The 20,899-nt window shown below is 39.4% G+C and overlaps 2 protein-coding genes across 4 annotated transcripts; one reads left to right on the forward strand and one right to left on the reverse strand.

Annotated features, from left to right (window-relative positions):
• The first annotated feature begins 49 nt into the window (after positions 1-49).
• LOC123985936 (general transcription and DNA repair factor IIH helicase subunit XPD-like) lies at positions 50-4,038 on the forward strand. Its single transcript, XM_046073938.1, has 5 exons — positions 50-123; positions 327-397; positions 1,286-1,429; positions 1,657-1,800; positions 2,591-4,038. The coding sequence occupies exons 2-5, from the start codon at positions 353-355 to the stop codon at positions 2,681-2,683; spliced, it is 426 nt and encodes a 141-aa protein (XP_045929894.1). The 5' UTR covers positions 50-123; positions 327-352; the 3' UTR covers positions 2,684-4,038.
• A 231-nt stretch (positions 4,039-4,269) lies between these two features.
• klc3 (kinesin light chain 3) lies at positions 4,270-20,410 on the reverse strand. 3 transcript variants are annotated; one of them, XM_046074314.1, is made up of 15 exons: positions 20,312-20,410; positions 19,846-19,937; positions 17,519-17,767; positions 16,803-16,868; positions 13,985-14,149; positions 12,635-12,710; positions 11,989-12,134; positions 11,363-11,445; positions 11,018-11,105; positions 10,513-10,614; positions 9,923-10,096; positions 9,585-9,684; positions 8,750-8,930; positions 7,808-7,874; positions 4,270-7,486 (listed from the first exon to the last, which is right to left on the reverse strand). In XM_046074314.1, exons 3-15 carry the CDS (start codon positions 17,726-17,728, stop codon positions 7,403-7,405), a joined length of 1,542 nt encoding a protein of 513 aa, XP_045930270.1. In that variant the 5' UTR covers positions 17,729-17,767; positions 19,846-19,937; positions 20,312-20,410; the 3' UTR covers positions 4,270-7,402. The 3 variants fall into 3 exon arrangements, 2 of the variants coding, with proteins under 2 accessions (XP_045930270.1, XP_045930269.1); XM_046074313.1 differs by lacking the exons at positions 19,846-19,937; positions 20,312-20,410 and adding an exon at positions 19,635-19,839; XR_006828808.1 differs by lacking the exons at positions 4,270-7,486; positions 7,808-7,874; positions 19,846-19,937; positions 20,312-20,410 and adding an exon at positions 19,635-19,839 and having other exon boundaries at positions 8,794-8,930; positions 9,923-10,124.
• Between the last annotated feature and the right edge of the window lie 489 nt (positions 20,411-20,899).

The raw sequence follows: 20,899 nt of genomic DNA on the forward strand, positions 1-20,899 counted from the left end.
ACCCTCGTGGTAATATTTTATCTTGGGTTTTGTCTAACTCTTCTCTTCAGGCATGTGAGAACGGCAGAGGAGCCATCCTCCTGTCTGTGGCCAGGGGAAAGGTGTCTGAAGGAATTGATTTCGGTAAATGATCAGGATGCTGCACGTTACTAAAATGACTAACCAGGAAACTCCCTGTGGGAAAATGTGGATCTAGTATAAAGTGATGAAAGCAAACAGTAAAAGCAAAACAACAGATTTCTTTATGGTTATATACAATATAAAGGTTTAACGTCGTATGTGGATCTGTTGAGGTGAATGAATCTTGTTCTGTTTTTTCTGTTCAGTGCATCATTTTGGCCGAGCAGTCATCATGTTTGGAGTGCCTTATGTTTACACGCAGAGCCGCATCCTGAAGGTCAGAACTATCCCTGTTTTTCTGTCTGCATTTTACTTGACTGTCCGAATTGTGGGTGAAATTTTCACTATATATCTGTTAACAATCCCACAATGCAATGCATCACATTTTATAGAATGAATTACTTTTACTAAATTACAGACATGTGACTCTCCACCTGTTTAGTGATGACTAAACTAAACTAAGTGTCTGAAATCTCAGAACAAACTATCGAGTACCGGTATCTATTATATAGTGAATGAGGCGGTGATTTCGTACGCAGCCCACGTCTTCACTTAACTCACAAGTAAAGGACTGGTCAGTCTGAAACATAGTGATTTTAAAAACAACAAATGATGACCAAAATACACAAAACATACCGGCAACATGCACTGAGTTTTCAGTGTATTATTTACACATAGAAATAAATAAATGACGGTACCTCTCCGTACGCAATGCATTTAACAACACCACAAACTACAGTCTCCAAAACGACCATTACGTTGAATGAAGACCTCTACAGTTTCAAGGAGTCTTTATTCCAGGACTGTTGTATTAGACTGCATTTGTTTTATCTCGGTGTACCTAATAAACTGGTAACTGAGTGCCTATTTCATTGTTTACCGGTCCTGAAAAGTGATGAAACACAAGTTACAAAATATACTGTATAATATGGTTGATTGTAGTGCTGATTTTATTTTATATACTTTCTTTAACTCATTTAATCTGTGATCATTGATCTTGTGTGTTGATGATGGTGTTTGAAAAAGGAACAAGCACAGATGTTTTCGTATGTTAATTTGTAAATCTCATGTCCGTCTCGTCCGTTCCTGAGTCTGACAGTTTTGTTGTCATCACTCTGTTCGTAGCTTCACCGTATTTGTTTCCTCACTGATTCTCACGTTTTAGGCTCGTCTGGAGTACCTTCGGGATCAGTTTCAGATCAGAGAGAATGACTTTCTGACGTTTGACGCCATGCGTCACGCGGCCCAGTGTGTGGGAAGAGCCATCAGGGGAAAGACCGACTACGGACTCATGATTTTTGCTGACAAGGTGTGTTTCTACCCAGTCTAAATGGTTTTTGGTCCTGCTATACTACAACATGCCTATAAACATTGCACATTTTCTTAGCATCAGCCTGCTACACATTCACTGCTGGTAGGTCCCATTGCAACCACGCTCCTCTGATTTTAGCATTAAAGTAGCTCCACTGGAGCAGGTGTTTTATTGCCTTGAGTGAAGATCAGTCAGGATGTGATCACTCCCTCTCCCGTCCACAGCGTTACGCCCGAGCAGACAAACGTGGGAAGCTTCCTCGCTGGATTCAGGAGCACATCAGTGACGGCAGTCTGAACCTCACCGTGGACGAGGCCGTCCAGCTGTCCAAACACTTCCTGCGGCAAATGGCTCAGCCTTTCAGACAGGTACGACTCACCACACACCAAGCACCACACCACAGGTGTGCTTCAAATTTGTGCTTTTTTTGTCTAACTGAAATTACATTTAAGTTTTCGTTAACTACTCAGCAAAGACAAAACTATTGTTTGCAAAAGGAGCAGAGCAAGTTTAAACTCTTGTCTCTTTTGTGTGAAAGGCCAGAGGCGATGTGGGTAAAGATGTTTGAATTTAGTTATTCCACAGTTAACTTAAGCATATAAGTTATAAGTCATAGTCCAGAGAGGACATGCATGTACTTTTAATAACTTCTCATGATCATGAAAATAATTACAGATATTACCTCACCAGCAATCTTTTGTCCCTCTTGTGTCTTGAAAAAATTGAACAATCAGAGCATGGACTATACTTGACGTTTTCCTGAAAGCGATACATTAATAACTTTGGCTGAATAAAAATAATTTTGAGGTTGTGCAGAGTCAAAATAAACGGAATAGTAAAAAACTTGGAAATGAAAACAGTAATTTTATATCTACTTTGATTTTTGCGATCTCACTTCGCAAGTTAGTCTGTTTTGTCGTCACTTGAGTTCTCACTTGTTTCATAGAACAAATCAATAGTTATTAGCGTGTAGCAGCTTCCGCTTTCTCTTCTCTTTAATTTTAAATTACTTAGAGCTGCACAGTGAACAAGTTTCATTTAACAAGACACATAAAATAGTTGACAAGGCAGTCTGTGATCACTACATTCACCGTATTGTTTCCCTGATTTTTATCTGTCTCTAATGATCTCTCTATGCCTCTGACCCTGTTTCTCCAGGAGGACCAGCTGGGTCTGTCTCTTTTAACTCTTGAGCAGCTGGAGTCGGAGGAAATGCTGCAAAAAATCAATCAGATTGCCCATCAGACCTGAAGGTGACATACACTGAGTAATGTTATCACAATGGCAACGCCCATGATGGTGTCAGCAACTCTTAGAATGACTGTGTGATGATTAGACCTGATCCAACAAGATTTAATTTTAACCTATAGAGTCCCTTCCCTTCCGGTGGACCACTATGGGACCTTATTTTGAAAGAAATATGTACAGTAGTCGATATTATAGATATTATCGCTAAACAAAATAAAACTTAAAACTTAATTCTCTGTTAGAAGCTCTCCTTCTCTATGTAGTAAACTCCACATATCTGGTAAACAAACCATGACAAGTATTTAAATCACATGCTGGCCCAGGTCTGGTGATTACAATAATGATTTCTGACTGTATTACCGGCAGTCCTGTACGTAGTGGTTAGAAGGTCTGAGCCTCAAAAAAGGCACCAAGCATTCAGTATTTCAAGTCACACACTGAGTCTACAGAATATTAGCCCCTCGGCTCTCACTCAGACATGACTGTGTTTTTTTCCCCCACTCTCTGTATAAGAGAGAACATCCCATCAGATCCAGGTTGTCCTACCAGTTAAATATATACACCTACCAGAACGTGACAGGATTTTGCTCGGTGCACCTTTGGTCCACTGGGTCAGCGCGTAATTCACTACCTTTGTAGCTGATTGGCATGTTAGAAATCCATTCAAATTACTCATATTTCGTTTTTTAATTAGTTTATGCAAATAGTGCTTCAGAAAACTGAACTGAAATGCTGGAAATATTAATTGATTAATATACCACGGTAGTTAAAGTCAGCAGTCTGTGTGAAAACAGAAGTGTGATCAGTTTTATTTGTCCTGAGTGTATCTTACTTGGTAACCATGCAGCATTTCATATGGGAGAAGGATTCTGCAGTTTTATTGAAAAGGTCCTAACATTTTGTATACTCAGTACTCAGTATTACAGATCACTCACAGATTCACCGAGGGGATATAACAGAAATATCAACAACAGTAATGAATCCTTTCCATTATGATGAGAAAACTTTTATAGTTCTAAATGGTTGTGCTATATTATAGCATTTCAGAGTAGATGTATTCCTTGTTAAACCAAAAGTGAACACGTGCTGTTTTTAAAAACAAATTGTTTTGATGACAAACAAGACAAGAATATGTGTTGAAAAACCATCATCAGTGGGTCAACATGTTGCATTAACTACAGAAACTTTATTCCATCTGTGGGTGTAACATCGGTCCATGTAGCGTCTGTCATACAGACAAGACTACTGTTAGTTTCCTTTTGCTATTGCAACTGTACATAGTCACATTTTTTACTGAACGTGAGCTTTGTGTGTCTGTTTTTCAACCAGGAAGTTGAAATATAAAGGTTTGTATTTAACAGCTGACTTGTGTTTTTCTTCTTGGGGAAACTTGCCTTTCCATCCTAACAAAAACGAGTCTAGGGCAAATACTTGCACTTAATACTCAAAAAGAATGACAGTACATTATATACAGCTATTTAAACCGAAAGTTAAAGTAACAGCCCTTCAAATAAAACAACAATTTGCCAAACCCTAAAAGACATAAAACAGAAATATTTCCATGCAAACAACACACACTAAAAAGGGTATTAAAATCATACTGGAATTTATTTCAGCTCAAGTTTGCAAATATAAAATACAAACATTAATATTTACCAGAATAAACACAGCATCAGGAGATATAGTCTAGTTTTAACATATTTTGATCCCATCTTCTGAAACATTATTACAAGTGTTTCATTAACAGTTTCTACAGTAACTAACATAGTGTGATTTTAGCCCTTAACAACACTCAGCAGTGACGTCTTCTACCACAGCAAATGTACAATCAGTAGTTCTCCATCATTTAGGATATACAGTATGTTTGAGCAAAACAAATGGAAGTGAGCCCTAAGAGGAGTTTCGTGGAATGAGTGTCAGAGTGTAACAGCATTTTCAGTGAGCCAAGATTTCCAAGCAGCACTCGCTTGTTGGCTTAATTAAATTTATTTAAACATTCCTGAGTTTGAAGTGAATATGTAGAAAAGTATATTTATTTAATGCTCTGTCTGTCAACATAAAAAGGAAGGACCTATTTTTATTTTGTTCATGCAGTTAAGGTTGGGTATCGTTTCATTTTTATCGATTCCGATTCTACTTATCGAATCCGGTTATTTTAGAATCTCTGTTGTGATACCCTTCAATATAAAAGGTGAATTTCAGCTCACCGGTGTTTTGTACCTGAGCTGTTGCTACTGTTAGGGTTAGCTGTATCTGGGGCGTCATTGCAGCTGAGAAAGCGCGACACATTGATCACTCTGCGTTCTTCAGATTCACGCCAGTGTTGCAGTTCGTCATGTTGGAGCTGCTTCCTCCCGCGCACCAAACCTCCTTATTGCAGGTGTTATATTTTGCTGCGTCGTTCTCTTTTTCTTTTTTTTTTTTGTGAAGCTAAGCCAAACTTTGGAGTGTTTGCTGCGGTCCGCCATTGGTCCAGGACTGGAAACAGAAGGACTCTTCTTCATGGTTTGTTGATGTACTGCGTAACAAATGACGTGACGTTAGGTCGGCGTAGCAGATCCTGGCAGATAAGAGACACTTTCATGCTCACTGCAGTACAATCGTAAACGCCACTGAAACATGGAAAAAGTTAGGAACCGATAAGCAGAATCCGAATGCACGTATCTTAACAAATCCACGGTTCTTGGAAATTTGGTAACGGTTCTCGATACCCAACCTTACACGCAGTGTTGTAGTCAAATCGAGTTTGAGAAAGTAATTAAAGTAATTCTTGCAATAACAAATTAAAAAGCGCACAAAACTCTACACAATTAAAAGCTAGTTTACTATTTATAATAGTGACTTGCAGTAAGTTGTGAATTTCAGGCATTTCAGTGAATAAGCATAGATGTAAAATTAAGATGAAATGGACTCACTTAAGTAGGCTACATGTGCCTCAAAATTGTTCTTCATTCAAGCTGTGCCTCAGAAGTGTTCTTCATTCAAGCTACTTTTACCACTATGGAGCAAACTCACACTCACTCAAATTGTTTGGGTTTCTGCATTTGTAAACATCTGGCTACTTGTGCATCCCATGTTGCCCTATGGAGTCGAATTCCTATCTAATTACTACAGTACGAGTATTGACTCTCTTTGTGTCTCAAGTTTGCACTTTAGCTGCGAGATATTTTGACTGTGTTTACAGGCCACTAACTTTGTATGCCAGCTTTTGGACATAATTGCAGAAATGTGTGCCACCTAGAACAATCCCTTTCTACAATTTGCTTCATGTTCAGTTTGTGTGACATTTGTTGTATACATGGTCTTCCACAGTGTCTTTGATACAACTGAGGGGCGGACAGCCTACACAAGAGCTAAGTCTTAGTTTAAGTGATTCACTAAACATCAATCCAAGGCCAGTTGAAAGTCATCAAAACAATATTGACTCAGGCACACAACAATAACTTTGGGTATCCAGATAGCTTAAAACTATTTTCTGAATAAACTATTAATAACTCACAATGCAACAAATACATAATTACTGATTATTGAAATGTTAATGTTACCTCTGTTAAGAGTGCGATTGATCAGGAATTTATTAACTGACAATGTGCAAAAATATCACCTTTATGAGTACCGTGTTTTACAGTCATTTGTGCGTTCATTTTAGTGTTGGTTATTTTCAGATGATGTATATCACATTTTTGGATTTCTCATAATGTGGAAAAAAAAAACTTTACTGTGGTCAAAGCTAAAAAACACAAATGTGTTTACTTCAGCTGCTTTGCACAATATAAAAATGTGATTAGAATGACTTGCACATTGTAAAGGCAAAATACATTTAAATAACTTCTTTAACAGTATAAACCTGATAGCTTAACTTCTGTAAATCAAATGTAACATTTTTACAAACGCCTCACATTTTGATCATTGTGCAAACAACTTTACATCCCTGTGCTTTGAGAGATTTTATAAAACTTTATAAAGATAATCTGTAATGTCAATATGCCTGTTTTATCTTTAGACATTTTAAAATATAAATAACAGTGTTGGTAATAGAAATGTACCTAAAAAAGGGAACACTAGCATTAGGAAACACCTAATACATCAAATGTAAAATTGATTGTATTACAGATTTACGTTTGTTAAATGACACATGATATGGTTTATGAAAATACAGTAAAGTTTTCTTACAGTGTAAATGCTGGTATTATTTTAGGTCATCTAAAATGATTTTTGTGCTCAATAAAACACAATTTCTTTTCTTTCATTTTTAAGTTAATAGTTAACTTGTAATCAGGAAACTGAATTCAATTCTAATCTAAACCCAGGAAGGAATTATGTTAAATGTCAAGTGAACAGGAAGGAAAGGTTATAGTGCAATGTAGATCTGTCAATATCTGACCCACACCTTTCTAATATCATTTTGGAGACACTTGTCATTACTGGAGACCAACAGATCATATTATTAGGCTAAATGTGAGATTTCCTCAAGGGTTAACAAAAACAGACAGCATTAATTTGTTATTTTTGAAATGAGGGATTATTAAAAAAACTTGCAAGTTAGATTTTTGTCTCCAGTTGCGACAACTATCTCCTTTTTCTGGAGGGTCTCAAAGTGGGGAATCCACTTTGGTGTAGGATATCTGATGTGAGCGATCTTTAAAGAGCAGTGTGCGAACATCTGTCCAGTTATCTTGAGCGGTGTGTGTGTGTGTGTGTGTGTGTGTGTGTGTGTGTGTGTTAGCTGGTCCCACTGAGTGATCCTCGTCTTGTCAGGCTCTGCGTGCTGGAGCTGAGGCCTCGAACATCTGTCAAACGGCTCGACTGAGGAACAGAACAAAAACACACAATAGGTGTTTGAGTGTTACAGATTTCTGTAAGCTACAGTCAAAAGTATTTTAATCACTTAATGAGGACATGTACATGACTGAGGGTTGTAGCCGTGATTAATGTTGCATTTATTGAGACTAATCCAGAACTGACAAACACAAAACAAATGTGGTTTCTGTTTCTGGTCTTCTGAAAATTACTTACATGGCTCCCAATATTTGTTTGCCTTTTTATAGATCACTGAATTAAAAAACCTGGCAGAATTACTACTCCAAGAACACATTAAACTGATTGAATCACCAACAGTCTCCTCACCTGGGCACTGTCCTGACTCTCTCGGGCTCCAACATTCAACACATTCAGAGAGTTTGCCCTCTTCATACTGAAAACAGAACAGATTATCACAATGAACTCTTGGTCTTTATAAAAAGGGGCATAATGTCACTAAACACACATAAAACTGTGACTGCTGATTTGGGGAAAGGAAGAGCTGTTGAGGAAAATGCACTGATTTAAGGTTTAACAGTTTAAAAGTACATCCAAAGCGAGAGCTGTGTCTGCGTTCTCTGCAGCAGGTCAGGACTCGTTCCAGGTGGTGTTTGGCCTGAGAGTCCGCTTTGATATTCATGCATTCGCTTTACCAAACTGTTGGGACGAAAAGACAAAATTAACTGGTAGATCAAGAGCTGACTGAAAGAATAGATCACGGGTACAAGAGCCCAAAATGGATTTTCTCAGGAGAGTGGCTGGTGTGTCTCTCATAAGGTGAGAAGCTCGGTGATCCGTGAGGAACTCAGAGTAGAGCTGCTGCACCTTTTGCGCCTCCCTAGAGAGGTGGTCCAGCCACGTTCAGCAGAGAGGAGGCCTCGGGGAAGACCTAGGACTAGGGGGAGCGATTTTATCTCCACACCAGCCTGAGAACAGAGCTGGTTAATGTGGCTCAGAAAAGAGAAGTTTGGGGCCCCCTGCTGGAGCTGCTGCCCCCTGAAAAGCGGTTTAAGATGATGATGTGTCTAAAAGTGTATTTTTCCCAGACGGAGTTCTTAATCTACACAATAAAATATGGAGAATGTCCACTATTTTTAAACATCACATCAGCATAATGTTGTTTTTAAAATTGATTGATAGGAGATGTTTCTTAAACTTTAAATTCCAAAACAAAACCAGAGAAAATCCATGAGCAAAAAAACTTGTGTACTGAATGGATCTTGTTTCAGCGCACAATGATGATTAAACATCTTTGTAATATAATATTACCCAACACTCCTCTGGGTCGTTTCCTCCACTCCGACTCCTTTCAACTTGCGGACCAGTTTTTCGCTGCTTCGGCGTATCGACTCTCTGAGTTTAGTAAAGGATCCGCTGCGTTTCAGGTTACTGAGTCCGTCTTGTCTGGAGCCGGCGTCCTCTGCACCGGACCAGCTGGGACGACCTTCACCTGGAGGACGAACAGACAGAATTACAAACGGTATCAAACCAACGTATAAATGTAGAGTCTGCAAAAACAAGGTCTCAGTGTTTGTTTTCTTATCTCTTCTATCATGCGTTTTGAAAATGTATATCTTAACCGCTAAAGAAAACTTCTGCAAGGACTAACTGCTTACATCTCAACGCTGCACAACAGTCTACAGTACGGATCCGGTTCGGACAGCATCATCAGAGGACTTGGATAATTACATTAAGGGGAAATTTTGTGCACTTCAACATTATAAACTTAACATTCTGACATGTTTAACTTCACAACCTACATTCTGTTTTTCATATTTTGAGTGCATCTTCACAGACCACACAATCGTACACGTGCACCACTTGATCCAGGAAATGTGTCTGTGTTACAAACGTCCTTTAGTTTATTCGCTTGCGTTTTCACTTCCAAAAGTCCCTCGTGGTCACAACAAATAAAAATATTTTAAATTACAAAAGCGAGATCCACGTTGTTAAACAAAACATTAAGCATTATGGGGGGACAAATTATTTTCTTCAAGTCTCATCCAAATCACTTGTGGAAAAAACAATTTTTGTATTGTAATAAAACCAAAATGACAAATCCAAAAGAAAATGTATAATATCTATATAAATCACAGTTTCTAACCTTCTACAGATCCAAACTCCTTTTCATGTGCCCTGGTCAGGATCTCTTTGTAAAGGGCTTCAGCTTGTCTGTATTTTCCCTGCTTAAGATAGCAGGAAGCCTGAGAAAGGACAAAGAACCAGGAGAAGGGTGCAGAAAACATTGAAAATTTTATAGATCTATTAGCAGGAGGCATAAATTAAATATATTGTACAAAAGTAACTGCTTATAAATGCACTGTTGAAAATACTGACAGTAATGATGTGTGATCTTCTACCCTTTGAAATGTGAAATGACACTCTCAGTGAGTGAAAACATGAGAACACAGTCGCCGCAGTGAAAACACATTTTCCTCTCACCAGGTTGTTCTTGGTCTTGGCCACGTTGGCGTCGTCCGGTCCCAGTTTGCTCTGGTAGATGTGCAGAGCGCGTTCGTAGTACTGCTCCACCTCCTGGTACTTCCCCTGGTTCTGACACAGCAAAGCCAGGTTGTTCAGCTGCTTGGCCACATCTGGGTGGTCTGTACCCAGAACCTGATGGGGCGTTCAGACACAAAATACACTGAGGACGAAAAATACATTATTCTTTCCATAACAATGACAGTATCCGATACATGAAACATGCAAAATCCTCATGTTCAGGTTTGTTTGTAAGGGTCAGCGGTAGAAGACGTGTTCAGATTGTGTGAAAATACTCTGTTACAAGTAATAGTCCTGTATTCAAAATCTTACTCAAGCAGAATGACACAAGTGTTGGTAGTAAAATATACGTAAAGAAGTAAAAATACTTAAATTAAAACTGAGTTTTATAAAGACTTAATGGTTTATTTTCGTTAAAGCATTAAACTGGTAACTGGAAACTGTTTTAAAACTAAAGTTACAGTAAAAGTTGTGATTCAGATTAAGAATTTTATGAACTCGGAGGTATAGTAATACAAGTGTTTTCTCACTTTCTCTCTGATCTCCAGAGCTCTTTTACACAGCGGCTCTGCTTCCTTGTATTTTCCTCTTTTGCCATAAAGCACCGCCAGGTTGTTCAGCGTTGCTGCCACCTGTAAACAGAACACACAAACATTACATACCAACTCAGTAAGTCTGATCTAAACGACATTAAACAACCTTAAAAGGGAACAATGAACATTTATGAGGGGGGTAATTACAGACAGGCAGCGTTTGCAGCAACAAAATGAGACAGAGGCTCAGATATCTGTTATAATACAAACTGCCAACAAAATGTTCCTAAGAGACTGAACACTGCTGCTTCTGCCCAAAAGGTTTTACTTTTGTGTTTATTTACACAGTGATAAAACAAAATTGTGACTGAATATCAAGTACAACAAAAGAAAACTACAGAATTTAGTCCAGGTTAGATTCAGGATGTTTCCGGGGTTAAGAACCGTCTAATTACAAAGTCTTTTAGACTGCAGCTGGTTTATTAAAAGGAGGGAAACTTACAGCCGGATGGTCCATCCCAAGAGTTTTCTCCCTGATCGCCAACGCGTCGTTCAGCAGGTTGGCTGCTTCTTTGTATTTGTTCTGGTCTCTGAAGAGAAACACATGTTGGTCACCTCAGATCAAACTTTTTATATAAACCACGTGGTTTTGGTAAATGCAGTTCCTTGTTCTACGTGAAGGACAGTCGTAGTTTGTTTAGTTTTATAAGTCGAGGTTTTCACTGTTAAACCCTCTCATTTCTTTCAGATTTTAGTGCTTTTCAGCTTCTATAAAGAGCTGTAAGATTATACACGGGGGTCAATCTGTGTTTTTCTGTTTCTTTGTCGCCATGTTAACTGGACTCACCTGTACACCAGTGCCAGTATGTTCAGCATGGTGGCTACGTCTGGGTGGGTGTGTCCTGAGGACTTCTCCAGGTCTTCCAAAGCCTGTTGAGACATTATTTTAAATCAGGATTTTAAGGCATCTGTAAAGAACAATTTTTGAAATTCTGCATTTTGATCATTTTCCCAAAATGTAATTGAACTTTTTAAATAATTCAAAGTAGACAAAGTAGAGAGGTCGGGTATGACACTCAAAGTCCACCAACCCGGGTACAAACCAGAGAACGCTTCATAGTAGGGACTGTAAACTCCCAGGCCTCTAGGACCTGCAAGGACAGACTACATAAACACACAAAAGCTTTGCGTAGTCTGTCCTCTTCCAGGAGAGAGGAAGTCATTTTACTCAGGTCTCTTTTCAGGGGATTTCTTCCTTATCTGAATCGAGGCTCTGAGAACAGAGGGTGTTGTATGCTGTACAGACTGTAAAGCTCCTAGAGGCAAATTTGTGATTTGTGGCTCTGGAAAACTGGATTTTGAGACTTAAACCCTCTCTGGTGGGGAAGGTGCCAGAGCGAATGCAGGTTTCAGATCGGACCAAAGAGCAGCAGTCAAAGATTCTATACAGGGGGAGGTGAACGCCCCTCTCACCTGTTTGCAGAGCGGTACAGCGACCTCGTATCGTCCCTGGGATGCGTACTGGATGACCAAGTTGTGGAGCGTTCGAAGGCGGGCGGGAATCTCGTAGCCGCCCTGCTGGGCTGCGGCTGCTGCACTGCTGTGGTGAGGCTGGGACACTGTTTAAAAGAAATAAACACACCAATACAAAAGAATAATATGTTACGAGTATATACTTTTAATTTCTTCAGAGACGACTGAAAATGAGATAAGACCAAGATGTAAGCAATGTACTGCATTTCATCAAGTTTGAGTTTAATTTATGCAACTAAAGGTGCAATTTAAAAAAGTGCTGTTATAGAAGACAACTTCATACACGATTTACAAAGAAAATCTTTTGAATCCACCCATGCAGTTAGTTTCAGTTTTATTTTCTGAGCTTTTGAGATCTGCACCGCTGAGACTTCTTGCACTATCAAGACAAAATCAAGGAAATGAAGGAATCACTGGAAATCCTTTTGTGATGCTCACAAACTACATAGCAACATCACCTTACATTTACATTACAACACCTCTTTTGTATTGGAACAGCCTCTCAAACATCATTGAAAGGCATACTACATATTACTGATGTTAAAGTCTGTGATAAACACATTTACAAACAGCAGCAAAGCCTTACTCTGTGACTGTTCCTCGTCCTCGGTAGGAAACAGGTCATCCAGAGACTCCTTGGTGGAAGACGTGTCTTTGTCATCCTGAAGTGGGAAACAAACACATTCAGCAAAGACGAACTGCATTTCTCAACGTTTTTTTAGTTGCAGTTTCATGGTGCTTTTTAGCCTCTTCAAATTACTACATGGCAGCGGAAGCACACGGCTGTTTTCAGTAAAACAAGATGTAATAAACCGACTATACACAGTGAAGAATTTAGCAGCGACATAGCCATACAGAGCTACAAGCAGAGTGAATATTGGGCTTAACATTCACAAGCCCTACTGAATGCAGATGTTTTTGTTTGATGTGGAAATAGATAACTGTTGCTAAAGTAACATATACCATAACTTCATAAGTTGTCAGTTCTTCTGTCCGCTAGAGGCCGTAAGATACTATTACTGCAGCTTTAAGAACCAGTTTCAATTTTGGCTGTTCTCCGACTACCCTTTAAAAAACTCACAGGTCTGCACAAACATTTCTCAGGTTTTACTCAGATCAAATATATATCTCAGCCTGAACATCCAGATGAAGGCCCTGGGCCCAAACGTGTTAGTTACTTTTCCTGTAAGTTGGTTTTCCACATTTGATCCTTTGTTTTCTGAACACCTAGTCCGCTGGTGAAGTAGTGATAGCAAACTCCTCCTGAACACACACACACACACACACACACACACACACACATATTTGTGTTTGCAGTTTGTTGTCAGCTCATAATCTGAGTGTTAACACACCCACAAGTTGGAGCAGAAGAAGCTCTGAATCATGCACACCCATTGGTGCCTACAGTGAAAGAGAAACAGAGAGAGACGCCAAGACAAACTAACTTGGTCAGTGCTAAGAAACCTGCTCCAGTCTGCTGCAGTACCTTTGTCCTAATTATACAACTATTACGACCATAACAAACTTTAGAATGGGGTCATAGGATTCATTCACAGTTGCATTTGTTAATTAATTTGTTGTTTAGGTCTTAGTTATGTATGTAGTTAGTGTAAAGTTTGTGTTTGTTGTGTGTGTAGTTAGTAGTTTAATAAACCTTTCATTTCCAAAGAACCTGATTCTAGGTCTATTCTGAGTCTAGGACTTTGTAACAACCTTCAGACTGAGACTAAATTATTTAATTAGGCTATTTAGTCATATTCCCTTTTGAGAGATGAATTTGATGCGAGTTAGATTCTGCTATTTAGTAAATAATGATTATTTCTGAGAGCCAGAAGTGAGCATTAATCTGTTCCTTCCTCTTGACCAAAATTAAGGTCATTCACTATGATCGTTTAATGCCTTTAAGCTGTGTGAACCTCTACAATTGTGTCCTCACCAGCTGCGGCTCCTCCTGGTCGTATTTGCGTATGGAGGACATGAACTGCAGGTGTTTGTTCTGCTCCTCCAGGGTGACAACCTCCTGCTCCCTGTCCTGCAGCCGCTGCTGAGCGCCAGCCAGCTCGTCCCTCAACCACTGGTTCTCCTGACACAGACGACGCACCTGAGGACAAGGAAGGGTGAGGAAAATAATGAGGGAGGAGAAGGAGGAGGATGTAGGGGAGAGATAGGAATAGTTAAAGGAAAGATGAAGTACAGAGAGGGAGGAATAAAAAAAAGAAATGAGTAGTTGGAGATGAAGGAAGAGGCAGAGTAAAGAGGAAGAAGGAGTGAAAGGAGGAAGGGAAAAAGGCAAGAGGAGGTGTGGGTTAGCTTCATTCTGACCAACAGATAACGTGAAGTGACAAATGTTGATACAAACTCACCCCACAGAAAACACAATTAAGGATTTAACTGTTAGATTGTGGAGTTAATTATCACCCCACCCTATTCTCTCTCTCTCTCTCTCTCTCTCTCTCTCTCTCTCTCTCTCTCTCTCTCTCTCTCTCTCTCTCTCTCTCTCTCTCTCTCTCTCTCTCTCTCACACACACACACACACACACACACACACACACACACACACACACACACACACATATATATATACACATACATACTCATCTTTTGATCTTAAACCCAAATGTCTTCAGTGAACAACAAAAGCAAAGGAATTTATATATATATATAAATTCCTTTGCTTTTATGAGACAAGAGTTCAGAATTTCGGCTCTCATTTCCTGCTATTCACATCTAGATGTGTTAAACCACTCAGGACAAACCACCCTTTCTTTCAACCCACCCATTTTTCTAGTGAGCAAAACTATTGGAACATGTGACTGACAGATGTTTCTTGTTGCCTTTTAGGTTGATTGTCCAAACATTAAATAGCTCTGCATGACTAGTCTAAATTTTCAACCTTAGTTCAAACCTATAAAGACTGCATTTCCTGTTAAAGAGGATAAAGCAACATGAAGACCAGAGAGCTGTCCATTGGGAGAAAAGCAAGCCACTGTCAAGCTGAGAAAAGAAGGACAATCGAGCAGAGCCTTTGGACAAACATTGGGCGTAGCAAGCACAACAGTTTGGAACGTCCTGGAAAAGAAAAAAAATACTGGTGTATTGAGCAACAGACGTCCAACAGGTCGGCCAAGGAAAACAACAGTAGCTGATGACAGAAATATCATGAGAGCTGTGAAGAAAACTCCCAAAACATCAGTAAGTGCAGGGGTGAAGGTATCACAATCCACTGTTGGAAGAAGACTCAGAGAGCAGAAATATAGAGGCCACACCACAAGATGCAAACCACTCATCAGCAGGAAGAATGAGCCGCAAAAGTTCTGCAACACAATCTTATGGACTGATGAGACCAAGATTAATCTCTAGCAAAGTGACGGAAAGGCCAATGTGTGGAGAAAGAAAGGAACTGCTTATGATCTGAAGCAAACAAGCTCATCTGTGAAGCATGGTGGTCAAGACATTCCCCTCTCCACAACAGTCACCAATCTTAGTGTAAGATTTGAGCAACAACTCACCTTTGAAGCCCATATCAAAAACCTCGGCAAGACTTCTCTCTACCATCTCAGAAATATTGCTAAACTTCATTCCACACTCACTTGAGCTGATGCTGAAAAACTGGTCCACGCCTTTGTCTCCTCCAGATTGGATTACTGTAACGCACTTCTCATCGGGATCCCTAACAAGAGTCTGCAAAGACTGCAGTGTATTCAGAACAGTGCTGCAAGGATCCTGATGAGACTGCGGAAGTACGACCACATCACACCCATTCTCCGTTCACTCCACTGGCTTCCCGTTTCTGCTAGGATTGAATACAAGGTCTCGCTTCTCACCCACCAGTGGGTTTATGGATATGCCCCTCCCCCCCCTACCTGAAAGAACTACTCACCCCTCTAACTACAACACGATCCCTCCGCTCAACAAACTCAAACCGCCTCCTTCTCCCCAGGACTAAACTCAGCACCATGGGTGCTTTCTTTTCTGCCGCTCCTCGGATCTGGAATGACCATCTGAGGGCACCTCAGACTACTGAGACTTTTAAAAAAGGACTAAAAACATTTCTTTTTTGCAGAACGTATGAGTTTTAATTAACCCTGCAAGCTGTTGCATTACTTATTTGTATTTTATATTGATGTTTTTACCTTGCTTTTATGATCTTAACTGTAGCACTTTGAGATCTGTTTCAAATGTAAAGTGGAAGGTTTTAGACTGGCCAAGTCAGTCACCTGACCTTAACCCAACAGAGCTGCATTTCACCTCCTTAAGAGGAGACTGAAGGGAGAAAAACCCTGAAACACACAAGAACTGAAAGAAGCTGTGGTAAAAGCCTGGAATAGCATCACAAATGAAGAATGCAACAGTTTGGTGATGTCAGTGGGTCACAGGCTTGAGGCAGTTATTGCAAGCAAGGGTTATGCCACCAAATATTAAACGTTATTTATGTTAAGATTATTTGTTCCATTACTTTTTCTCACCTAAGAATGTTGTGATCTAATACAAAGGGTTGTATATCCTGAGTTGTTTAATGCATCTAGATGTGAATACCTGGAAATAAAAGCTGAAATGCTGAACTCTCGTCTCAAACTCATCTTTTCATCTTAAACCCAAATGTCTTCAGTGAACAACAAAAACTAAAGAATTTGCCTTCCCGTTCCAATACTTTTTGGAGGGGACTGTATATATATGGCATAAGAGAACCTCCCATCTGCTCTTAACCTCTTCAGTTATTTGTCTCTTTTTTAACATTTCCTGCACAAACCCACCTGAGCGCGCAGCTTCTGTTTCTCCGCCTCCAGTGAACCCAGGTGAGCCGACAATGCCATCATCACCTGAAGGGATGGAAGACAACAGAAACATGACGTAAAGCATCCAAGTGATGCGAGTTGTATGTGTCTGATGAGTTGTGAATAAAACCAGTTATTTCTTAGTTTATTGAGCCTTTCACTATTGATTTTATTAAACTAGTGTAGGTAATGTAATGTATTTCAGATGCTGAGCTAATCTACTGTGTCACTTGCCTATGCAAACGCTAGAATTACTGATTTAGCATTGTTAGCATTCTGGCATGCAAATGTAATGGAATTCTGTTTGCATTACAACTTAAAGTAGGAGTCAATATAATTTCTTTCTTGTGTGTAGTAGACACATCATATATTTGTACTTCTTGAAGTACATCTGGGTAGTCTCTAGGTCTCACTTGTAAAAGAGGTTTTAACCTCAATGTGACTTCCTAGTTAAATAAAGGTTATAATAATAAGTTGAATTCTAATTATATGCTGGCACCTTTCTACTTTTAACACTGTAAGCTGTTGTGTTTTGATAAAGTCAGTAAAGAAGTGTTAAACGTATCTGAGCTTCCTGCGTTCTGTCTGACACCCCAAGGTGAACATCGTTATTATTACATATACATGTATGTAAACAGTCCAAGTCTAGAAAAAAATACATAACTCTGGCTTTCCCTCTGTTCTTGTAGTTGTACCTGTGCCTCGCTCAGCCCCAGCTCTATCCTCTCTAGTGATTGGCGGATGATGCCGCTCTTCTCCTGCTCCACGCTGCCGCTCTCTGACGCTGGCCGGTTCTCCGTCGGCTGCTGCAGGCTCTCCAGCAGACTGTGGTTCTCTCCTCTCAGCGCCTCCAGCCCTGCGATCACCTGCTGCGTGCTGCCCAGAATCTCCTCAGTGGACAACATGGCTCCAACTCTGAGGTACCTCCTCTTACAACAACCTACCTGGGAACAGCACAGAGGCACACTTAAACGTTAGAAGTCATAAAAGGAGTTCCACAGTCTCGGAGGCCTAAAGGTTAAAGGGTGCAAGTGCTTTTACCTCTCATCTGAGGGAATTTCTTAAGTTATGACTGACTGGCATGGTGGTTAAATATCTTCAAACAGCCCAGCTTCCCTTGATTTTAACTTTCCTTGGATAATCAATAACATCTTAAAATCCCTAAAAGGACACAGTGTAAGGAAGCTAAGATCGGTGTGATGTGATCATGTTTCTTAGACAGTGTCCTGGAAGCAGAGTTTTGGATGAGCTGGAGACAGGAGAGGGATTTTTAACTGCTTCTAGAGAGCAACCAATTACAGAAAACTAACTGAGTAGTTATGACGGCACAAACAACAGTTTCCAGATTTTTGGCAAAAAGGAAATAAAGTATTAGAAACTTGAAATGTTTCTAAGATGATGAAAGCAGGACTGAACCATTGATTTGTACAATTACAATAACAGTATTAGAAGTAGCAGCACAAGTACTGTCAGTAGAATTAGTAGCCAATAGTAGCCAGTAAGTCGGTACCAGTAAAAACATTATAATAGTAGTAGTAATAGTATATTCAACAGCTGTATATAACCGTAGTGGATGCAGTGGAAAAAGCAGTGCTGGCAGTGTTCAAACAGCAGTAATACAGCAGCAGAAGCAGCAGTACGAGTACTAAAAGTATATTTAGTAGCTGACAGTAGTTATCAGAAGCTGTCGGAGAACTAATAGTAGAAGCAGTACTGTAGTAGTATTCAACTTTATCTGCCACCATATGAAGTTTACATGCAAGCCAACTTTAAAATATCCCTGCAAATAATTCTGAATCTGAATTTGTCTTTTAAGTCAGCTGGTGAACACAGTCCCACTCTAGTTCTGATTAATTTGACCAAAGATAAATAGCCAACACTGGCAACATTTGGAAAGAAAGAACAGGAAGAAAGAGAAATCAGGAGATGTTTGGATGTGGATTGGCCCAAGAGACTAAAGAGACTGAGCAGCCACCTACTCGTTCTGCCAAGTTAATCTACCTAGAAGCTTTGATTTCTTGTGGTTTTCACTTATTAAATTCATAAAATAGAATATGCAAATTTAACAATGCCAAGAAAATTCTACTATTCAGTAACAGTGGGCTGTGAAAAAACAAGAACATGGTAAAGCAAATACAACTATACACAAATACAACTCTACACATAATATAATATATTATGCTGGTTTAGTTTCCTCTTTTCTGGTCTGATCAGAGCAGACTGAGAGGAGAAGTGGTCATATGGAACTAAATACCAATCTTACAGTACATGCAGACAGTTTACTAAAGCAAATCTTTTGTTGGTTTAGTTTCATTCTGTTAGAAACAACATCCACATAACACCTTTTCCAAATACTCACAAACCACTCAAGCCAACATGGAATACAGACGAAAGACTTTATATATCTATATCTATAAAGCAGGTTTTTTTTTTTATTTAATCACAGGAGGATTAAACAAAGAAAATGCTATAGTTTGGATTTTGGGGCTCTTCAGACTTTACATGTAACTGAGGAAAACAAACACACATATAATCTGCACGCGCTTTGTTTACTGTGGGCGACGCACCGATCCTCTGTCTATTCAACCAACTTGCCAGGAATAATGTTTTTATATGCTAATTTCAACCCCTCAGCTGATTCATTGACGACTGCGTCACATTACGAGACATTTATGTTCAGTGTTTAGGTGAAAACATCACCGGCTGCTGTGCAACAACGTTTCAATAAGTTATTCTCTCCAACACGATGTCAAACACACGGACTTCTTCTCAGATCCACATCAACAAAAAGTTATTTATAGCCTAGTTTACCTGCTAAGTCCAGGCTCCGGCGGCGTGGTTTCGTCCTCTTTTTGTCCACTCTCGAGCCTAATGTTACCGGATTTATTTGGAAAGCGGAACCTGTCCTTTACAGCGGGACATTTTCCGCTCACAGTATCTTACAGTTTGATCAATGTTTAACAGGTGGTAGGGTAAAAAAAAAAAGAAAAGAAAAGACAAACAGAAGCAGCAAACGATTCACCTGCTGCCTCCTCAGCTCTCAGCTCCTCCTGTCATCACAGATTCATCAGAGTCAAGTCAGCATCGGTAACACACTCAACTTCCGGTGCTCACCTTCAAAGTAAAGGACGTTTAACCATCTAAATAATATCAATAATATAAGTGTTAAGTTCAAGGAATGGTTTACATGCATAGTTTGCCACTTATGAGTCATATCCTGTTTATGATCCAATTTGAGATATGGGATTATGTGAATCACGGCAAACCCTGGTTATTTACATTCTTTTATGAACAATTAAAACATTCTCCAGGATACCGATCCCTATCTTCTGTCTGTACAGGCTTGTCTTTGATCTCCATGAACTTGAATTTCTGTACCAAATGGTTTAACTGGGACTGTCCAATGTGTTTTGACTCTTTCATCTTGTCACCAGTAATTGTAGACAAGAGTGACAAGCATTACTTATTTGTCTCCAACTTATTCTCACCTCACACCGTTCATCATTTCATCTTCGTTTTTCTCGCCAGCTACTTCATGACATGATTTAAGTTGGAAGCGACAGTGAACAGACACGTGTTCACATGCCAGAGAATCCTGTCTTTTTCTTTCCTCAGAGAAACACAATTAGTATGTGGGTTCAACTAACCTGGGATAACGGCATTGCTACATTTCTGCATGATATAATGTTTAAACATATAAACTGAAATATAAGCTGAAAACACCTTTGTGATTTTGCAGTACATGGAGGCATCACTGAAACAAAAGCAACTCTAATGTGGTCGGTTTAGTGAGACCTATTTTAAGGTTCGCTCATTGTTCTGCACACCTAATCTATCAATGTATGTGTAAATGGATGTTTATCCTACAATATGACGGAAACAATATGAGACAACAGCAGAATGAAGACTACATAAAGATAAAAAATAAACTGTGAAATATTGTTGTTATAGTTTAATTACCTGATAATATCCAACTAGTAGAACTCAACTCAAGTTTATCGCCTTAAAATAAAATCACATCAAACACAGCGCTTTTATTCTGAAGGCAAAGCCCAACGACTTCCTGTATTTGTCCA

This window comes from Micropterus dolomieu, linkage group LG17, assembly GCF_021292245.1.
Source record: "Micropterus dolomieu isolate WLL.071019.BEF.003 ecotype Adirondacks linkage group LG17, ASM2129224v1, whole genome shotgun sequence".
Classification (NCBI taxonomy): domain Eukaryota; kingdom Metazoa; phylum Chordata; class Actinopteri; order Centrarchiformes; family Centrarchidae; genus Micropterus; species Micropterus dolomieu.

Coding starts and splice junctions, on each gene's coding strand:
- LOC123985936 (XM_046073938.1), top strand. CDS start 353: ATGTTTGGAGTGCCTTATGTTTACACGCAGAGCCGCATCCTGAAG. Junction 398..1,285: donor CGCAGAGCCGCATCCTGAAG/GTCAGAACTATC, acceptor CTCACGTTTTAG/GCTCGTCTGGAGTACCTTCG. Junction 1,801..2,590: donor TGGCTCAGCCTTTCAGACAG/GTACGACTCACC, acceptor CTGTTTCTCCAG/GAGGACCAGCTGGGTCTGTC.
- klc3 (XM_046074314.1), bottom strand. CDS start 17,728: ATGTTGTCCACTGAGGAGATTCTGGGCAGCACGCAGCAGGTGATCGCA. Junction 11,446..11,988: donor CTGTACCGCTCTGCAAACAG/GTGAGAGGGGCG, acceptor ATGTCTCAACAG/GCTTTGGAAGACCTGGAGAA. Junction 11,106..11,362: donor ATACTGGCACTGGTGTACAG/GTGAGTCCAGTT, acceptor GTTTCTCTTCAG/AGACCAGAACAAATACAAAG.